This window comes from Camarhynchus parvulus, chromosome 1 (assembly GCF_901933205.1).
Source record: "Camarhynchus parvulus chromosome 1, STF_HiC, whole genome shotgun sequence".
Classification (NCBI taxonomy): Eukaryota; Metazoa; Chordata; class Aves; order Passeriformes; family Thraupidae; genus Camarhynchus; species Camarhynchus parvulus.
Window position 1 is genome coordinate 28,259,241 of NC_044571.1, and position 17,001 is coordinate 28,276,241.

General features: G+C 36.4%; 1 protein-coding gene across 1 annotated transcript in view; it reads left to right on the top strand.

Moving 5' to 3' along the window:
- The window catches only part of UXS1 (UDP-glucuronate decarboxylase 1), a 56,216-nt gene that overhangs the window by 19,711 nt on the left and 19,504 nt on the right, over positions 1 to 17,001 (top strand). Inside the window, exons 5-7 of the mRNA XM_030971860.1 lie at positions 895 to 955; positions 5,705 to 5,885; positions 16,450 to 16,554. Coding sequence (XP_030827720.1) covers positions 895 to 955; positions 5,705 to 5,885; positions 16,450 to 16,554 — 347 coding nt within the window. The remainder of the gene's footprint in view (positions 1 to 894; positions 956 to 5,704; positions 5,886 to 16,449; positions 16,555 to 17,001) is intronic.

The following is a 17,001-nucleotide window of genomic DNA, read 5'->3' on the forward strand; positions in this document are numbered from 1 at the left end:
TAGTTGAGGAAAACCTGAGCTATTAAATTGCCAAGACTAGAAAGCTAATTACTGAAATAATTAAAATTTACACCTTCTTTCAGAGGACTTTGTTGCTCTGTGCAGAATGCATGCCAGGGAGGGAGAGAAGGTCTTCTAAGGTTTGAAGCAGAAACAGCTTGAGAGAGCACTTACGATTCATATGTCGCATAATTTTATTTTATGGTGTTTTTGGTTTGATTAAGTTCTTGTAAAGAAGATGCAAAAATTAAATTACTAGCTTCAAGACTATCATGTAAATGACAGTCTAGCATGTCTAAGAAAATTAAGATTGATTTTCATACTGAATAAACTCTGTTGTAGAAATCATTGAAATATCTTAAAATGTGTTTTTTCAACATTCTGATTGTAAACTTTATACTGATTTTTGTAAAACTTTAAGGCAAATTAAAACTTTCTGTTGTAAGTTTCACATTAAAACTTCAAGAAGTGTTTGAAATCAATGTGGTAAGTCAACAAAATTTGTTCCAGAGCTTTTAAGAGGGTTGTTTGCCTTTTAAAACTAGAGGGAAGGTATCCGGTCACTGCTCATGTTTTATTGTTTTATTCTCTTGTGATGTCATGCCTGACACTAGTTCAGCTCTGAAAAGATAAGTCAGGTGATTCATTATATAAAATCAGGGAGAAATTTTTAAAGCACTGTTTGCAGATGAATTTTGATATTTCAGCATGCATAGGCATTGTCTTGTGTTGACCCAGATTCATTTTTAGAATAAAGGACTAAATATACTCTTAGCAGAACTTTAGGAGTGGAAGGTTTTCCGAGTAGTTTCTCATGTATCAAAGAGAGGTATGTGAAAGAAACCAGGCTGAAACTCACTTAGTTTTTCTTCTTTGTTTTGAAATGTTCTATAGTTTCACCCAGAAATACCCACCAGTGAAATTTTTATCAGAAAAGGACCGTAAAAGAATCCTGGTAAGTTTGTGTTTACTCAGAGGTTGTTTTGGGGAAATACCAAAAAATTCTGTGGAATGTAATCTGTTTTGTTAGATTTGTTAGGAATAAAGATATGAGAAGGGATGAAGGGAATTACCTTGGCTATCATATGAGTTGCACAGGTTTTAGGACACTGCTTCACTTATTTGTGTTGATGTTCTCAAACTCAGCATATGAACAATACATGCGGACTCTGCTTTTGAAATGTGACTTGCCAACTAAACTGCTCTTCCCTGTAACTTCTCAGGATCACATTGCTACAGTCTTTGTGTGTGCTCCCAGACGGCTTAAACTTTCAGAGACTGGGAAACTTTTAAAACACATCTTAACAGGAGCCTTGTGTGACCAAATTGGGCAAAATCTAGTCATAAGGCTAGAAAAGAAGTTGCTCTGAAGGGAATGTTAATCTCTCTGTATCTTCTCTGTTGTTTCTGTTATTTTGAAGCATCATAAGCAGTTGAGGGTTGAAGAGGATGGCAGGTTAACTCAGGAAAAGGAGTTGTCCAGGGCATTCTTAAACTTAATGAATTGTGCTGAAAATCAGCTTTGCAATTTTGTCTGCAAAAATTTTTGATGTTATCTGTGACCTAGATTTTTCCTTGTTTCTGTGTGTCTTCGGCGGGGGAATTGTCCTCATGTTTTGAAGGTAGAGAAAGTATAGCTATTTGAGATGTGCAAAATAGAGTATGAACTTCTGCTTCTGTAGTAATGAAAGTAAAGTCTACAACAAAACCCTGCTAACATGCCTAACTTAGCTGGTGCTTTTGTTTGCTTTGACTTCAAATTATTGAAGAAAAAAACTGAAAATATACAGAGAAAATTATTTTACTCCATATTTAGGCAATAATCTTCATTGCTCTTGACAAATTTCACAAAGTGTTACTAAATTATTTTAGTTCTGCAATGGTGTTCTGTCATTTTTATGACAGTCTGACGAAGGGAGACCTGTAGACTCCCAGTGCCCCTGTTGACTACAGAAAATCAACTGAGGAAAATAGAGGTTTAATTTTGAAAATTCCTAAATTGTGTACTTCGTGTGTTTGCAAGGGTATAAAGTAACCGTAATGTCATGTTTTCTGTGTAAGTGAGAATGTGCTTCCAACAAAAGTGTCAGTGAAAGCTGTTAACAGGCTGTGGAGCTCTTAATGTTCACTTCTAGACTTTGTCGCTGAAAAATACTGGATATTTTGTTGAAATTTGTTGCTTCGGCGGAGATGGCGAGTAGTTGAAATAGGAGAGTTTTCAGCTGACCTGAGGTGAATAGCTTTTTGGTTCCCAGTGTATTTTGTAGAGTTTAAATGACTACAGAGAAAGCTGGCCAAAAGAAGTGGCAGGTTTTTCTGACTAGTTTTGTGCCAGCTCGGATGGGCATTCATAGGCCTCCTGCCCATGGGGGCAGTTACTTTCTGTTACAGTGTTGCTGTCATACTTCTAGGTGAAATAATCCCATGTTCTTTTGAGTAGCTGAAGTTTCCATAAAAATGTTGCACGACACTTCAAAATTCTCAAGAACTGGCCAGCCAAGTGAATTTTGCTAGATCATGTATTTTGCTTTGTATTTTGTTAATACTACATCTTTTTCTAGAATGCATTCTAAATTTAACTTTTTTTTTATTCTGACTGCAGTCTCCAGCTCCAACCTGGGGATCCCCACTGCACTGTCCTGACAAGACAACAGTTCTAGCAGTTAGTTTTTATTAAACAGCATCTCTCTGGAGATGATTTCTAGTTTTGTTGGTATCTCAGCGGAGACCAGATATCCTGACACTTTCATTGAAAAGAGATCTTCACCTTGTTGCGCATGATTTATCTATTTCCTGAGTTCTCTGAAGTGACTAGGCCACACGCTTTCATAGGAAAGAGAAACAGTTCTGTTATGTGAAAGATAGTGTTGCCATTGGTTCAATCTATTGGGTGTTTTTTTCTGTATTGAATATAGTAAAGTGACAAAAGCAGAAAACAAAAAAAATGAACATAATTTCCTTATGGGGCATAAGATGTTTTGAATCTGATTACAGACAGCAGAAATGTGTAATAAATAGACAAACCTGTAAGTGCCTGTAGTGAAGATAATTATCTGTAATATTTGTGCCTTTTAGTAGGTGCTGAAGTTACCAAGCATACGTGCTCTAATAAGTAATGAAATATTTTCATTAATGTTGTCTTAATAAAGAATTCCTTTTTAAGACCCAAGTGCTGGTGTTCCAGTTCTGATATGGATATGATTCATGTACAACTTATGATTATGTGGATTAATATGTCACTGTGGTTTGCAGGAAGTAATGTTTAGAAGTGATGCTTGTACGAGTAATTACAGGAAGGTTGTACAAAGAAGTTCAGTGATAAATCATCTTTTCTTTTTTTTTAATGTTGCATCAAGTAATTGTAAAAAACATAATTTACATAGTTTTTTTACTTTTCCAGGGGAAATTCAACTCCTTTTTCAATCATTTCTTAAGTTCTTTGTCTAATATCCATGGAAGTGATATGTTAATAAAGCCAACTTAGTTTCATCATAAAAACTACTTGTACTTGTAGGTTTAAGGTAACTGGAAACTTCTTTCCAGACAGAATTGGTTTGTGCTTTTTTTTACCTTTTTTGTGCTTTTTTTCTTCTTATTGTGTGTGTGCTTTTTTTCTGTGCTTTTTTTGCCTTTTTTGGTTGGCTTTGTGATTTTTTTTAAGGGATATTGGGAAGAAGACACTTCATTTTACTGCACCAAAGACATGTTGCAAGCATTGAGTTTATCTTCTCTAGTATCTTGGCAATAGAAGTAGCAGCAGGAGATTTCCTTGGGCCTCAGTTGAAGGAGTAGGTTCAGGTCTTCTACAGAAAAGTCTTATCCTGGTCACCACAGAAAAGCCAAAACCCTTGGAACATTCAGCAGGGCTGCAGCTTGTTTGCAAGTCAGGATAAACTCATGGCATTAGGTTTGCCATGCATGGGTTTTGTTTTTTCCGTGTGTTAAGTGGTGACACGTGGCAGAGGGCTGTTCTCCCTCAGTTACTGGTCTTCTGTCCTCATTCTCACCATTCTGCCAGAAACCTGCTCTTCTCTCCTCTCTGTTGCAGCATAACATGAGCCTTGAGATTCTTTATTTTGTTCCAGAGGGAATTTCTCCTAAATCCTCTTTCTCCTTCAGGTTTGTCAGGGAACTGAATAAGATGTTGAATCTGCCACAAGAAAGCCCTGACACACTCGGAAGAATACTAAATAGACCAACTAAATTATTCTTTCATTAACTGCCATTTACAATTGGTTTGACACACTGGTGCCCCTGAAGTTTTAATAAGAAAAGGAAGGATGAGAATACAAGAAGTGGACATGCAAGTTTTTGCAAAAGAAAACAGATGTAGTTTCTATATGTTTTTTTCCCTTTTCAATCTTTGGAGGTTTTCCTTTGCTTTTTTCTAGTTTAAAAAAAATCTGCTAATCTTGGTTTTTTAAAGCAGTGGATGGCAGGGTAGTGGACAGGATAAATGTTTAGTCTTTGACTAACCCAAAGGAAAAGAACTTCAGGCATCTCATCCTTTTCCACACAGCACTTCGTCATTTCAGTACACTATCCATTCATTAGATTCCTGCTTGATTCCATTTTGTCCTTTAATTGTTTAGTTAATTGTCACTACAGCTGAAGAATGGACATCAACAGCTGAATCACTTTGAGAATGTGAATTTGACCATGCAGCTATCATTTGTAGCTGATACCACACAGGTCTTTTACAATTCTACTTTTCGAGTGTTGTGATCTGTCCTGTCTTGGTTCTTGAAAACAGTTTATGGAATGCAGAGAAAATAATTGCTTCTGTAGATGGGTCTGGATGTGTCACACAACTTGCAGTTCTTCTTATTGTGCTGACTGCTTCAGTACTAAATAAGTGATTTTTTTTTTTGCTTGTTTACTGTTGAAGTCTGTGGTGTAAAAAGGGAAAAATTAATGAGCTTGTTTCTTCAATGAAACAGGAGTACAGAGTTTTAAATATTTTATTTCTGCTCGTTTCTTTGCAGCAGAACATCAGAGTTTCAAGACAGGCAAATGCTGCATGTCAGAGCTAATGGTGTAGAATAGAGTTTTTTCAGTTATAAGGGACCTGCAAAGATCATCTAATCCAACTGACTGACCTCTTCAGGCCAGGATGATGTAAGCTATGGCTGCATTAAGACACAGAAAGAATGATTTTGGTTTTAGGAGATATTTCAAATGAAAGGTCTTCGGAGAACTCCCTTACTCCTTTCTGGGTAAAAACTTACAGTACTTACTTAGAACACCCAGCATGTCTTCCATGTAAACCAGACAGAAGCTGGATTTGACATGTCTGATAAATCTGACATGAAAATAACCTGGCATTCTGTCATATCTTTTTTTTCTCTGAGAAATGGGATTTGCAGAAATTTCTCCTAATACCATTCTGCATCTTTTTACTTTGCTGTCACAAAAAAGAGCACAATCCAATTTGAAGGAAAAAAAGGAAAATAATGTAATTTGAAAAAGAGATTTTGTTGATGTGAAATAGGTAGCTGACCTTCTATCCTGACAGTGATGAAACATATCAAGTATGTCTCTCAAAATTTTAACGTCTGTAAATCTTGGAAAAAAAAATACACGGAAATGGAGTTGTTTCCCCTGGAGTAAGCAAAGATCTGAAACTTACTGTTCTGTCTTCATGTTTGTAGACTTTGTCTAGTGTTTCTGTAAAAAGAAATTTATACCAACTGTCCTAACGCAGATAACTGGAGGAGCAGGGTTTGTGGGTTCTCATCTTACTGACAAACTAATGATGGATGGCCATGAGGTTACAGTTGTGGACAACTTCTTTACGGGCAGGAAAAGAAATGTGGAGCACTGGATTGGTCATGAGAACTTCGAACTGATAAATCATGATGTCGTTGAGCCCCTGTACATTGAAGGTAGGTGGTCTCTGCTTTGGTATTTGCACTTTTTTGTGCATTTCCCTTCTAAGTGTGTGCATCTGTAAAGAAATGAAACTTATATGCTGAGTTCTGGGTTGATCTATCTAATATCTGTATGCTTTGTTTATTATTAGCCTGTTTTCTGTGACCAGTACAGAGTAAGAGGTTCAGAGCACTTTTGTCTAAAACCAGTTCTTCTTTTCTGAGTGGACAGGAGGAAAGAGACCTTAAAAACATCCTGATACGTCTGATTTTGTGAGAAGGCAAGATAGCAGTGGGTCAGTCTGTCTGTCCCATCCATTGTCCCACTTTCTTATGTGCCTGCACAGGCATACACACACAGAATATGTGGTCCAGATATTTCATGAACTGAAGTGTATTTGAGGGCTGCAGCTACACTAGACATGCATCCTGCAACTGTGTATGGTCATTTGAGAGGAAATTAACTTTCCTTAGTTGCCTTCAGTGTCTTCTGTAGAAAACATTGCTCCCTCTTTAGGTACAGGCATTCTACAACCTGAAGAGTTGGAAAACAGCAGCACTGAATTTTCATAGTTTTCAACAGAAAAAAAAAATAAATATACACCAATTCTAAAGAAAGAAGCAAACAAACAAAAGTGTGTCCTGCTTTAAAGTAGTAGCTCAACATCTGAACTATCATAAACCTCAAACTATTAAATAGTCAGATTTTAAGGCACCATTAGCATGGTTATATTGGAGAGAGACATGCATTTATAGACTTCTATGGGAGTATCTAACCACATAATGAGTCAGTGAAAGCATTGCTCAAATTACACTGCAGTTCTGGTGGGTGTGCTCCATCCTTTTAAAACTCTGTAGCAATGCACTTGTTCATTTTAAGGAAAAAAGATGACTGAGTGGTTTGGGTTTTTTTAATTCTTGATGAATTCTAGTGGATGGAATTTCACAGGAAATATCTCTAGTAATTGCATCTCTTGTGTTGTTGCTTGTGATAAATTCCTGGCAACACTACTGAAACTGTCCTGCAAAAACACATGCTCCTGCTCTGTTCTGACAATGCACTGCTTCAGTTACTGCCTGTTATTTAGAAGTTGTTTCAAACTTCTGCTTCCACTGACAGAATAATGGAACAAGAATCTTATTAACTGACTCCAGGTGCTGGTAGCTCATACCTCAGCCAGATCAATTTGTCAGCTTTTCTAATCTTTTCCATTGTTTTCCTTCTTTCTGACTGATTACATGTGAGACTTTCTCTGAGAATTATCATCATTGCTATATTGTTGCCCAGCTAACTAGGCACTAATGAATGGGAATTCTCAGATCCTTCAGCTTCCTTTCCTATGGCCTATGTAATTAAGACACCAATTCCCTATTTAGTCCTGACAGCTAATTATTACATGTTATTCAGTGGGTAGTTTATTGAATGTCTTTTCATCTTCTAGTAATGTAAATTGAGGCTGGCATGGCTAAGTGTTAAAATAAAATTAACTTTTGTACACTAAGAACATGGTAAATTGCGGAGCAATAGTCCAATGAGGCAATGGGGAGACAGTTTTTTAACAGATCAGCAAGTTGGCATATAGATCAGATACTTCTTTCCTTACTCCCAGTTTCTCCTTTTTACTTGTAAATAGAAGTTAGAATGACTGTGCAGTCATGATAAAAAGTAGGTTTGTGTCTAAAGAATTTCTCTGTATTTGCTGTCCTGTTTAAACCAGGTTATATAAGGTTGTTTGACAGCTCAGTTCCAGAGAGGATAATCAGTACTTTATTTCTGAGTGAGACCTCATTTTTGGTCTAGAAAGAGCAGTGCTTTCTCTTTGGATACGGAAAAGTGAATTTAGTCTCAAGATGGGGAGCTTTCAGCTTCACAGTGGTGCCTACGCACAATCTGCCTTGGCTGCGTCATTATCTTTGAACCATGACACCAAGTGGGACTCGGCATTCTTGGATCTTCATTTAGGTTGGCCAGAGACAATAATAAATCACATAAACACACATTTTATTTTTTAGCCTTGTGACAACTGTAGTTATCTCTAGTGCTGAATGTCTTTCTCGTCTACTAGGATTTTATTTGCTTTAGCATTTGGAAATGTCAGTTGGAGATGCTCAAGTTTTCACTTTGTTTTTTTCAAGCAGAAGAAAAAGGGTTTTGAGTTCTTTGTGGAATGAAAGTAGTTCAGGAATCTTGAAAGATAAAAAATAGTAAAAAAAAAGTTGGAAATAGCTATATTAACCCTTTTTTCCTATTATAGTTCAGTTCTGTGTTTTTAAAGATATTTTCATTTCAGCCTGATCCCTCACATACAGCTTTAATACACTATTAAATAGGCACTTTTTTGGTATAGGAAGACAGAGGGGTTTTTTCTGAAGGCTAGTATGGAAAGAAAATCTCTTAACACTCTTTTTTGTAGTATCAGGAAAAAAATAGAAATACACCTTTACTTATTTTCTGCCTCATTCTCTACATTCATTAAGGTTACAAGTGCCCCAAGATAGTCACTTGAGAGCACTGTGGCTCATGTTCCTACAAACCATATTGTAAGGACTCACAGATGTTAATTGGAAAACAAATGAGAATTAATGCTTTATCTGGTGTTACAGTGATGTACCCCAATTTAGGGTAGTAGATAAACTGCATTAGAAAATGCCAAAGGAAATTCTGTATTAAATAAATGTATGTTATTAGTAATGTACTTGGTTTCCACAGCGACATAAGCATTAGTGCTGTTTTGTTTATACTCACCTTTGCATTCGAGTTGACTCTGTGTTTGTAGTAAAAAGTAAGGGTTTGTTTTTATATCACTTCAAGCCTCCTAAGTCTCTATTTCTATTGTGAAATATTGTTATACTTAAATATATGTGTTTTAAAAAAGCAAAAAAAAAAAACCCAAACAAAACCCCAACAAAACAAACAAAAAAGAACCCCCAAAAAACCAACCAAAAATACACAGCCTATATACCCCAAAAAATCCCCAAAACTACACACATGAAAAACCAAGCCACTTTCAAGGTGATGTCATAAGAAGGCACATGATCATTCCACAGACTGGATCTCTAAGTAGGAAAAAATGCCTCTCAGGTCCCAGTCTTGATGTCCGGTTTTCAACTACCCTTAGGCACACACAGCGGTTGAATAAATCTGAAAAAAAAAATCAGACAGTTATACATAGCCCATATCCTTCTCCCAGTGGTGTTTCTTCTTCCTGCTTCCTCAGCAACTTTTGGAAGCCTTAAAACAATCTTCTGTAAAGTGATAGGTGCACATTTCCTTTAAACCCAGCTGTCTGATGTATCTGAAAGATGTCCTCAGCTGAACTGCTTCACAGGAGCACACTTGGGCCTTGTATTTCTTGTTGGTTGCTTGGTAGCATTGTTTTGTTTTTACTACACCTTCCACAAATTTGAAATAAAAACAGGCCTGAAAATGCCACAGATTGACAGTCAACAGTGGGAACAGTTGAGTCAGTTGAACTGATTTCACTCCCCTAATCAAAGGTGCACAGGATGTTTTGAAAAATACTGTATGATACTTCTAAAATTGCAGTCTGTGACAGCTGAAACTGCTGCCCAAACTCTTTGGGCAGAGCAGTGTTGAGTTGGTCCATTCTGATGCTCAAAAACTTTTATTTAAAATAAGTGCATGTGTACTACCTAAGTAATATACTATGAAGTGAGAGAGAAGTGAAGTGTAAGTGGTAGATAATGATCAGCTGTTTTATGGCTTATGTTCTGAGATTTACTGATCTTCAGTTAAATAAAACTGTCTGGTTTTGCTCTTGGTTTGTTGTTCTGTTTTAATTCTGCATGCCAGCAGTCCAGTTTCTGGAAAAACATTTCTTAAGTGTTAGCTCTAATTTCAGTAACTGTTGTGAACACAAAGGTAGTTTTGGCTCTTTTGACTCTCACTGAAAATGTTTAAAAAATTATATAATAACACATTTTGCAAGTTGAGAGACAGGGTGTTAGCACATGATACACATAGTGGCAAGGATATTGTCTTTCAGAGTTTGCAGGAGGTGTTGTACTTGCTAGTTACATGTACATAGGTAAGTAAAGTAACAGTGTGTATAGAATTTTAATAAATCACTTGCTTGACTGGGACTAAAAAATCCTTTTATTTTTAAGGACTTCTCTGTCTTATAGTCCTGAGAGTTGATTTTTAAGGCTAAGACCAACAATCTCACAAAATTGGTCCAAAGAATAGTCTATAGCCTTCTTGTGAGTAACAGCCTTCCAGATGTCAGGATGGTAGCATTTTACTAAACAGTGTTCTACAGTATTCCAGAATTGTTCAGTCTTCAGGTCCTCTCACAGGTAATTTAAAGCACATACAAATACAAAACACATACAGATAAAAATACAAGGATGTCTTTAATACATGGCTTTTTTTTTTTCCTTTGTCTTCCATACTTCCATCCCAGATTTTTCCCTTCCTAGTCTTCGTTCTCTGTGCTTTATACATTAGCTTGCTGGTTTTAAATTGTATGGTCAGGAAAGTTTATGGCAAGGAGAGGGTAAGAAGTGCTACTTTATTTTGCTTGTTCAGAGCCAAGTACAGTGCTGCCTTGGTCTGGTGTGAGGCTCTCCAAAACTGCTCCAGTATGAGCAATATGGTAAATCTTTATGAAGTTATTCCAGTTAGCCTGACATTACAGACAACATCTTTAGCATCAGGTAAATGAACTAGTATTTGTCCTTTTTGGTTCTGGGCAATAGAAATGTCTCACTTCACTGTGTCAGCTTCTCTGGCCTGACCTCCAGTAATGAAATCAGCACAGCTGGGTTTTTTTTTACAGGAAAAGTCCATACATTCAAGCTGTAGAAACCTATTTGTATGCTTTTGATCAAAGCTTTTCTGCTCAGTGCTTCCTGACTAGTAAATACAGTGATGGATGCAGGTGCTTACTGGACTTAGTGACCCGTTTAGTCCTTTCTGGGACCATGATGCATGTGGAAGGCAGAAATAGAAGATGGAGGTAATTTTCTGTCGTAGGAAAGGTGGTAGATTTCTCCCTTACCATATACTTACGAAGCATGGAGAACATATGCAGTATTAGGGCTAGAAAATGAAGATGATACAAAGGAAAGTAGTTTTATGGCAGTATTTTGGAGTTTTATGGAGTATTTTCTCCTAGTCACCCTAGGACAAGCGGTTTTACTGATCATTTTTGTTTAGAATTAAGGAAAACACAGGATTGAATGCTTGTGTACAAATTTAAATATTGCAGATTCCATGGATGCTAAATTTTAGAGATTTTTATTTTAGCTTTTCACATAGAGAGGGGCATAATTGCCAAACATTAGTTGCTGTTTATCTTGCAATATGTTACTTAAACCTTATGTTGAGCACAGACTTCTATATTTGCCACAGTGTACCTTGTGTACCTGACTTGAATGTTTATGCCAGCTTCTGTGTCTGTGCTATTTTGAAATTAATTTGGTTTTTTGGCCTTTTTTTCCAATAAAATTGTAACATAACAAATCTATTTAATTTTTCTTTATCAGTAGTCTCTGATCCTGTGCTTGCTAAACTACTTGCTGCTGTCTTCACAGTTAACAAAGTTCTAGTCTCCCATGCGAGCTACACATAAAACTTGTAGAATTTTATTGTTATCATTTGTTATTCTTTTGTGGACCTTAACATAACACTTTGCACAACTGTTCACACATTTTCTTTAAGTAATTGAACTATGACTTTATTGCAAAGTCAGCTCAGAGCTTTGTATTAAATGTTGTAAAGCTTCTTTACCTTGTGTAACAAGAAAGAGTTGTGGAGGTCAATTACTAGATGTATTTCTTTCTGACCTTCTGTAGATACTGTCCCAGGCACCAAACAGTTAATCCTTTGAAAAGCTGTAGCTTGGAGAGCTTTCCACAGCTCTGGCTGGAACAGAGTTAAGTTTCCTGCTATCTTAAATAAATGTTAACTTTGTGCTACAATGTGCAAGGTTGTCAGCCAAACTGGGTGGATGGCTTTGTCTAGCTGGCCTGCTGAAATTCTGAGAGAGAAAAAAAAAAGCTGGTATTTTTCAGACCTGACAGTTAATAGAAGGAAAGTGGAATGAGAAACAATTATTCTTATTTCAGCATTGTCAGCTTGATGGATCAAATATGGAAAGTTTGTGGTAGAAACTTTTCACCCTACTGAAATGTCCAGCATTCTCCAAATGTTTTGGAGAAATGGTTATATTTTCATTGGTCTGAGGCTTGATATACAAAAGATTCCTTCCCAGGCCAGAGGCAGAAGTCTTGTAACTGCCTGATTGCCTGTCCTCTGATCCAGAAGATGGTCATCTGACACTTGACAAATTCCCCATCTTCCATCTCTCTGCCAGTTCTGCTCTTGCTGAACCTTTTCCATACAGGGATCGATTTTTGCCTTTATGCATGGGGGGAAAGTACATTGAGGCAAATGAGAATGGCAAAACTGTACATCTGGCAAAAAAAAAACCCTTGGTTTTTTCCCCCAGCTCCTTTGTTTCATTTAAAACAATCGCTAGCTGCGAAACAAAGCAAGAATGAAGCACTAAAAGAAGGAGAGTGCTTTCTTGCTTGCTGTCTTGCTTTCTGTCTTTATTTTGCTTTGTTTTGCACTGTTCTTCACACTTAGTTTAATGTTTAAAAAAAAGTAAATAAACTTGAATATTATAAGGAGTTTTTGGGGTTTTGTATTTTATATACATTTGTTTCTAGCTAACAGTTGTATGACCACTTCAATGATCACAAGCCTAGCTGTATCCTTGTGGAGCAAAAGGAATGATAATTTTTGACCTTATGTATCTGAATTGCCATTAAAGGAACCACTCCTGCATGGGCTGCTGTGTGTCAAAAATTAGCAGTATTAAAAAAACAACAACAAAGAAACCGCAAAACAAAAAATTAAGTGGAAGGAGAGGGAGGCAGGAAAGAGTTCATTTCTACTTTGACAGGTTAGGATTGGGCAGTAAATTACTAACAGACCAAAATGTTTTTGAAGTTTTTTCTCTTTCCAAAAATTCCACCAGAACTTGTCAAAACTAATTTACAAAGGGTTGTGAAGAAACAGGTGGGAAAAAAACAGCATAAAACTCCGGTAAGACTTCAGCTTTGAGTTGGCTGTAGGTGATTTCAGCAATTACTTTGTTAATTTTTCTGCACCACTGTGTTTGAGTTGTGCTTGCTGCTTGCAAGCATCAGTCAGCATCTTTACAGAGCATTCCTTATCCTAGCTTCCAGTCTACCCCTTGTCTTTGGTTTTATGACAGTAGCATGCTATGGGAAAAGGATACTTTAAAGCAAAGCTTGAGGCAGTTAGGAGATTTTATTCATGTTCAGAATTCATCTGTAGGAAGTGTGTTGAAGTTCAATAATCCAGTTAAAATTTACCCCATGCTACATTTTTACATCATTTCCCCAGCACAAAAATTGGTTCCAGCTTTATTTACTGCTTAAGTTTACAGTGTCACAGTGACCAAAGTAAGGAGTAGTTATTCCATGTCACACTTCATCATGCAAAACAATTAACTAGCTTCATGTTGCAGACAGACTCCTTCAAGTTTCAGTTGCATTAGCAATGCAGGCAGGACTTGGAATCGAGCCTGAGGTGGGAACTCTGTTCTGCCAGCTCTCACTGCATCAGGTCATCTTTGGATGCTGTTTGTATTGGTATTACAGGTGCCTTGTGTGGCAAACTCTTGATGCTGCACCAGAGTTGACAGTGGTTGGATGTACTGTTTCCTGATCATTCAACAACAAATAGCAGAGAACCTGCTACATGAAATTTTACTTCTCTGCACCTTTTTATGTGAGAATAAATATTCAGCATTACACATCTGCCAAAACTGTCTCTCTTTAGCTTTCTGGGCTGTTTTGACATCTTCTAGGCAGCAATTCATCCCTGCTCTGTAGGGATAAACAGCTGTAGACCAAAGAGAGAATGGCAATATAAAAGCAGATATATTTTGTGGCATCTGCATGAGCATACTGTCAAATATCATTACTCTGTCAAGACAGTAAAAGTTGCAGTAACAGTCATTAAGTTTGCCTTAGGAGCTCATGTTATGTTTATGTTGATAGTTAATTGTTCTCTGGGGTGAGGTATGGCTTGAAATAATTTCTCCTTATTTTGGTCACTTGACATTGTGAATTTAATCAGTGAATAAAATTATTATGCAGGATTTCTTGTGTTGAAGTGATAATGCAGGGCTGCAGTATGCAGTGAACTTTGAAATGCTTCCTCGAGATGAACCAGTGTGTTCTTCTCCAAGCTGTGTTACATAAAAATCAGGAGCTAAGCTTGCCGAGTAGACAATAGACATAACAGTTAATCTAGAAAAACTTGATTTATATACAAGCACACTTCATTAGGGATTCAGAAAGAAAGTAGGTTGAATATTTTACCATGCCAATATTGCTGGTATTTTTAAAGTGTTATTACCAGAACATGTGCTTATCTTAAAAAGAATGTGATGTTTTACTGTGAAGGAGGTACTTGTGCTTTGAAGGCTTACCTACTTTTCATTTTTTCATTGCTCAATAGGCTGTTGAAAAACAAGGGGTGACTTTCACATGGATAATTCAAGCCACTTATTTATGCTCTTGCCCTACTAGTCTGCTTTTTTAAAATTATATTAGAGGTCAGAAAGCAAAGGTTTGCATACTTGCTTTGTCAGATGAAATTTGAGAATGGGAAGGAAGTCTTCAACAGGAGGCACATTCCTCTAATATTTCAGTGTTCTCAGCTAGTTAAAAGTAGGTGATAACTTCATAGTTGATATTTTATTTTTTCATATAGTGATAGGATAAGGGGAGATGGCTTTAAACTGTAAGAAGGTAGGTTTAGATTAGAGATAGGAAACAGAATCACTCCTGTGAGGGTGGTGAGGCACCAGAACAGGTTGTCCAGAGAAGCTGTGGATGCCTGATGAACACTTGAAAGTGTTCAAGTCCAGGCTGGATGGGGCTTTGATCAGCCTGGTCTAGCAGAAAGTGTGGTGGGATTGAGGTGATCTTTAAGGTCTCTTCCAATTCAAACCATTTCTGATTTTTTTTTCCTACTAGATGTAACTCATATACAGCTTGTGCTGTTTAAGTAAGTAGAGTTCTAACCTGTTTTAAGTAGGAAAACTAATTTATTAGAGGAAAAAGTTCATAATGTCACAGATACTGTGAAAGTGAAAGCCCCCAACAGAAGGCTATGAGAAATCAACGTGTGGTCAAAGTACAGATTATTTTTTAATGCTGTGATTTTCTATTGCTTTTTAATAATAAAACACTTAAGGAAATAGAAAGAAAACATTTGTTTGACCAGTAGTGTTCTGTTCTAGGGCAAGGCAGCCTTATGCCATGCAGTATTTTCTTCTGTCAGAATAGCAGCTAGCCTTTTCCAGCTTCTTTTTGGTTTCAATGTCAAGTCTTCTTTAAAACAACCCAAAACCCTAACTTTTCTTTTAAAACACAAAGGAGTTATTTTCCCTTTCTTTTATCAGGCCATTCTAATTATTGCTTCACCTTTCATTGCTTTTCTTGAATGACGTTGGTGTAGGGGATTTGTTCTTCCTTAAACATCTCATTTGAGCTTATGTTTAATTTTTACTTTTGCAGTTGCTTATCCATGGGTGGTTTTTTTAAGATAGCTCTGGCTTGCTGTGATTCAAGGTACATAGAAGACAGAAAGACGTTAACATATTTAAAACAGTCATGTTATGAAAGGCTTGCAGGTTGAGCTTTTGAATATCAGATATTTCCTATGACACTGAATCCAGTTTTCATTTCTTTGTTTTTATTGTAATTTAACAAATTTGTTTCCAACAGCCTTTTGTTTCTAATACCTCCAACCTTCAATCATCTCAGACAATGAATTTCAACTAGTTCTTTGGTTAATTGTATTTCATATCATGGAGTGGAGGAGTGTGTCAAAATATCTGTATTGGGTTTTGATCTGTGTGGTTTTGGTTTTTTTTTTTTTTTTTTAATTAAAGCTAAAATACTGTATTATCCAAACATTGCATATATGTGACAAAAGTAGCAGGGGAAAAAAAGACAAAAGTTGCATGCTTGTATCTTGCTATTTAATATATAAATAATACAGAACTGATTAATGTTTCATAGACAGATGTTCTAGAAATAAAAATACAGTATTTATTTTTCCCAGAAAGTTTCTCTTAATATTGAAAAAATGTTTCTATCATTTTTGCTTCACAGTGTATTTTAGAATGATACTCTGAAGCTTGTAGCCACTAAAAACTTGAGGATAACAGAATGCTACAAATACTTTTGCAGCTTCTAAACATTTTGGAAGTTCTCAGCTGAATTTTTTATAAGTGGAAAAGTGTGAACACCAACACAGACATTTATATCCATGTCAACAGTGTCAATATATTACATTGTGCTCTAGGTTTGGTTTTACTGAAAATTAAGTTTTTCTTAGAGTTACAACAGGTTTGTGTACATATCATCTGTAGGTAGCAATACAGGAAGGGCTGGGTTCCAGTGCTAGGAAGTGCATAAAGGAATACTTATTTCTTTACTTCAGTGCTTTCTCATTTAATATCTTATGTGGGAAAATAATAATGCTATCCCCTCCATTTTTCTGTAGTGGACCAGATCTATCATCTAGCATCTCCTGCTTCTCCTCCTAATTACATGTATAATCCTATAAAAACATTGAAGACCAACACTATTGGGACATTAAACATGCTGGGTAAGTGGATTTTTTTTTTATTACTTAACTTGGTTAGACATCATATAATCCTGATAGAGTTGCTGGGGAGATGGGAGGATGAAGCAAATGAGTTGTACATTTTAAAAAGTTGTTTCTTTATGCAAAAAAAGGTTGGGGGTATTTTTACCTTCTTTGAAGACTTTTGTTTTCCTTTAAATATATCTGCAAATGAACACTAATAATGTGGCTGTCAAAGGACAAGAACTTTGTGCCTGTAAGTTGGCTATGGAGTGTGCAGTAATTACAGAAGTAATAGGAACAATTAAGAGCGTGGGATTTTTATAGCACAGTTGTGTTCATGATTGCAGTTTTCACTTTGGTGACTGTGGAACATTTCCATAATTACCATAAGTTAGTGTTCCTTTCCACCTCAGCAAACATTGGACTAGGTGGAACTGCACTGGTTTAAACTGCAGACATCTGGAG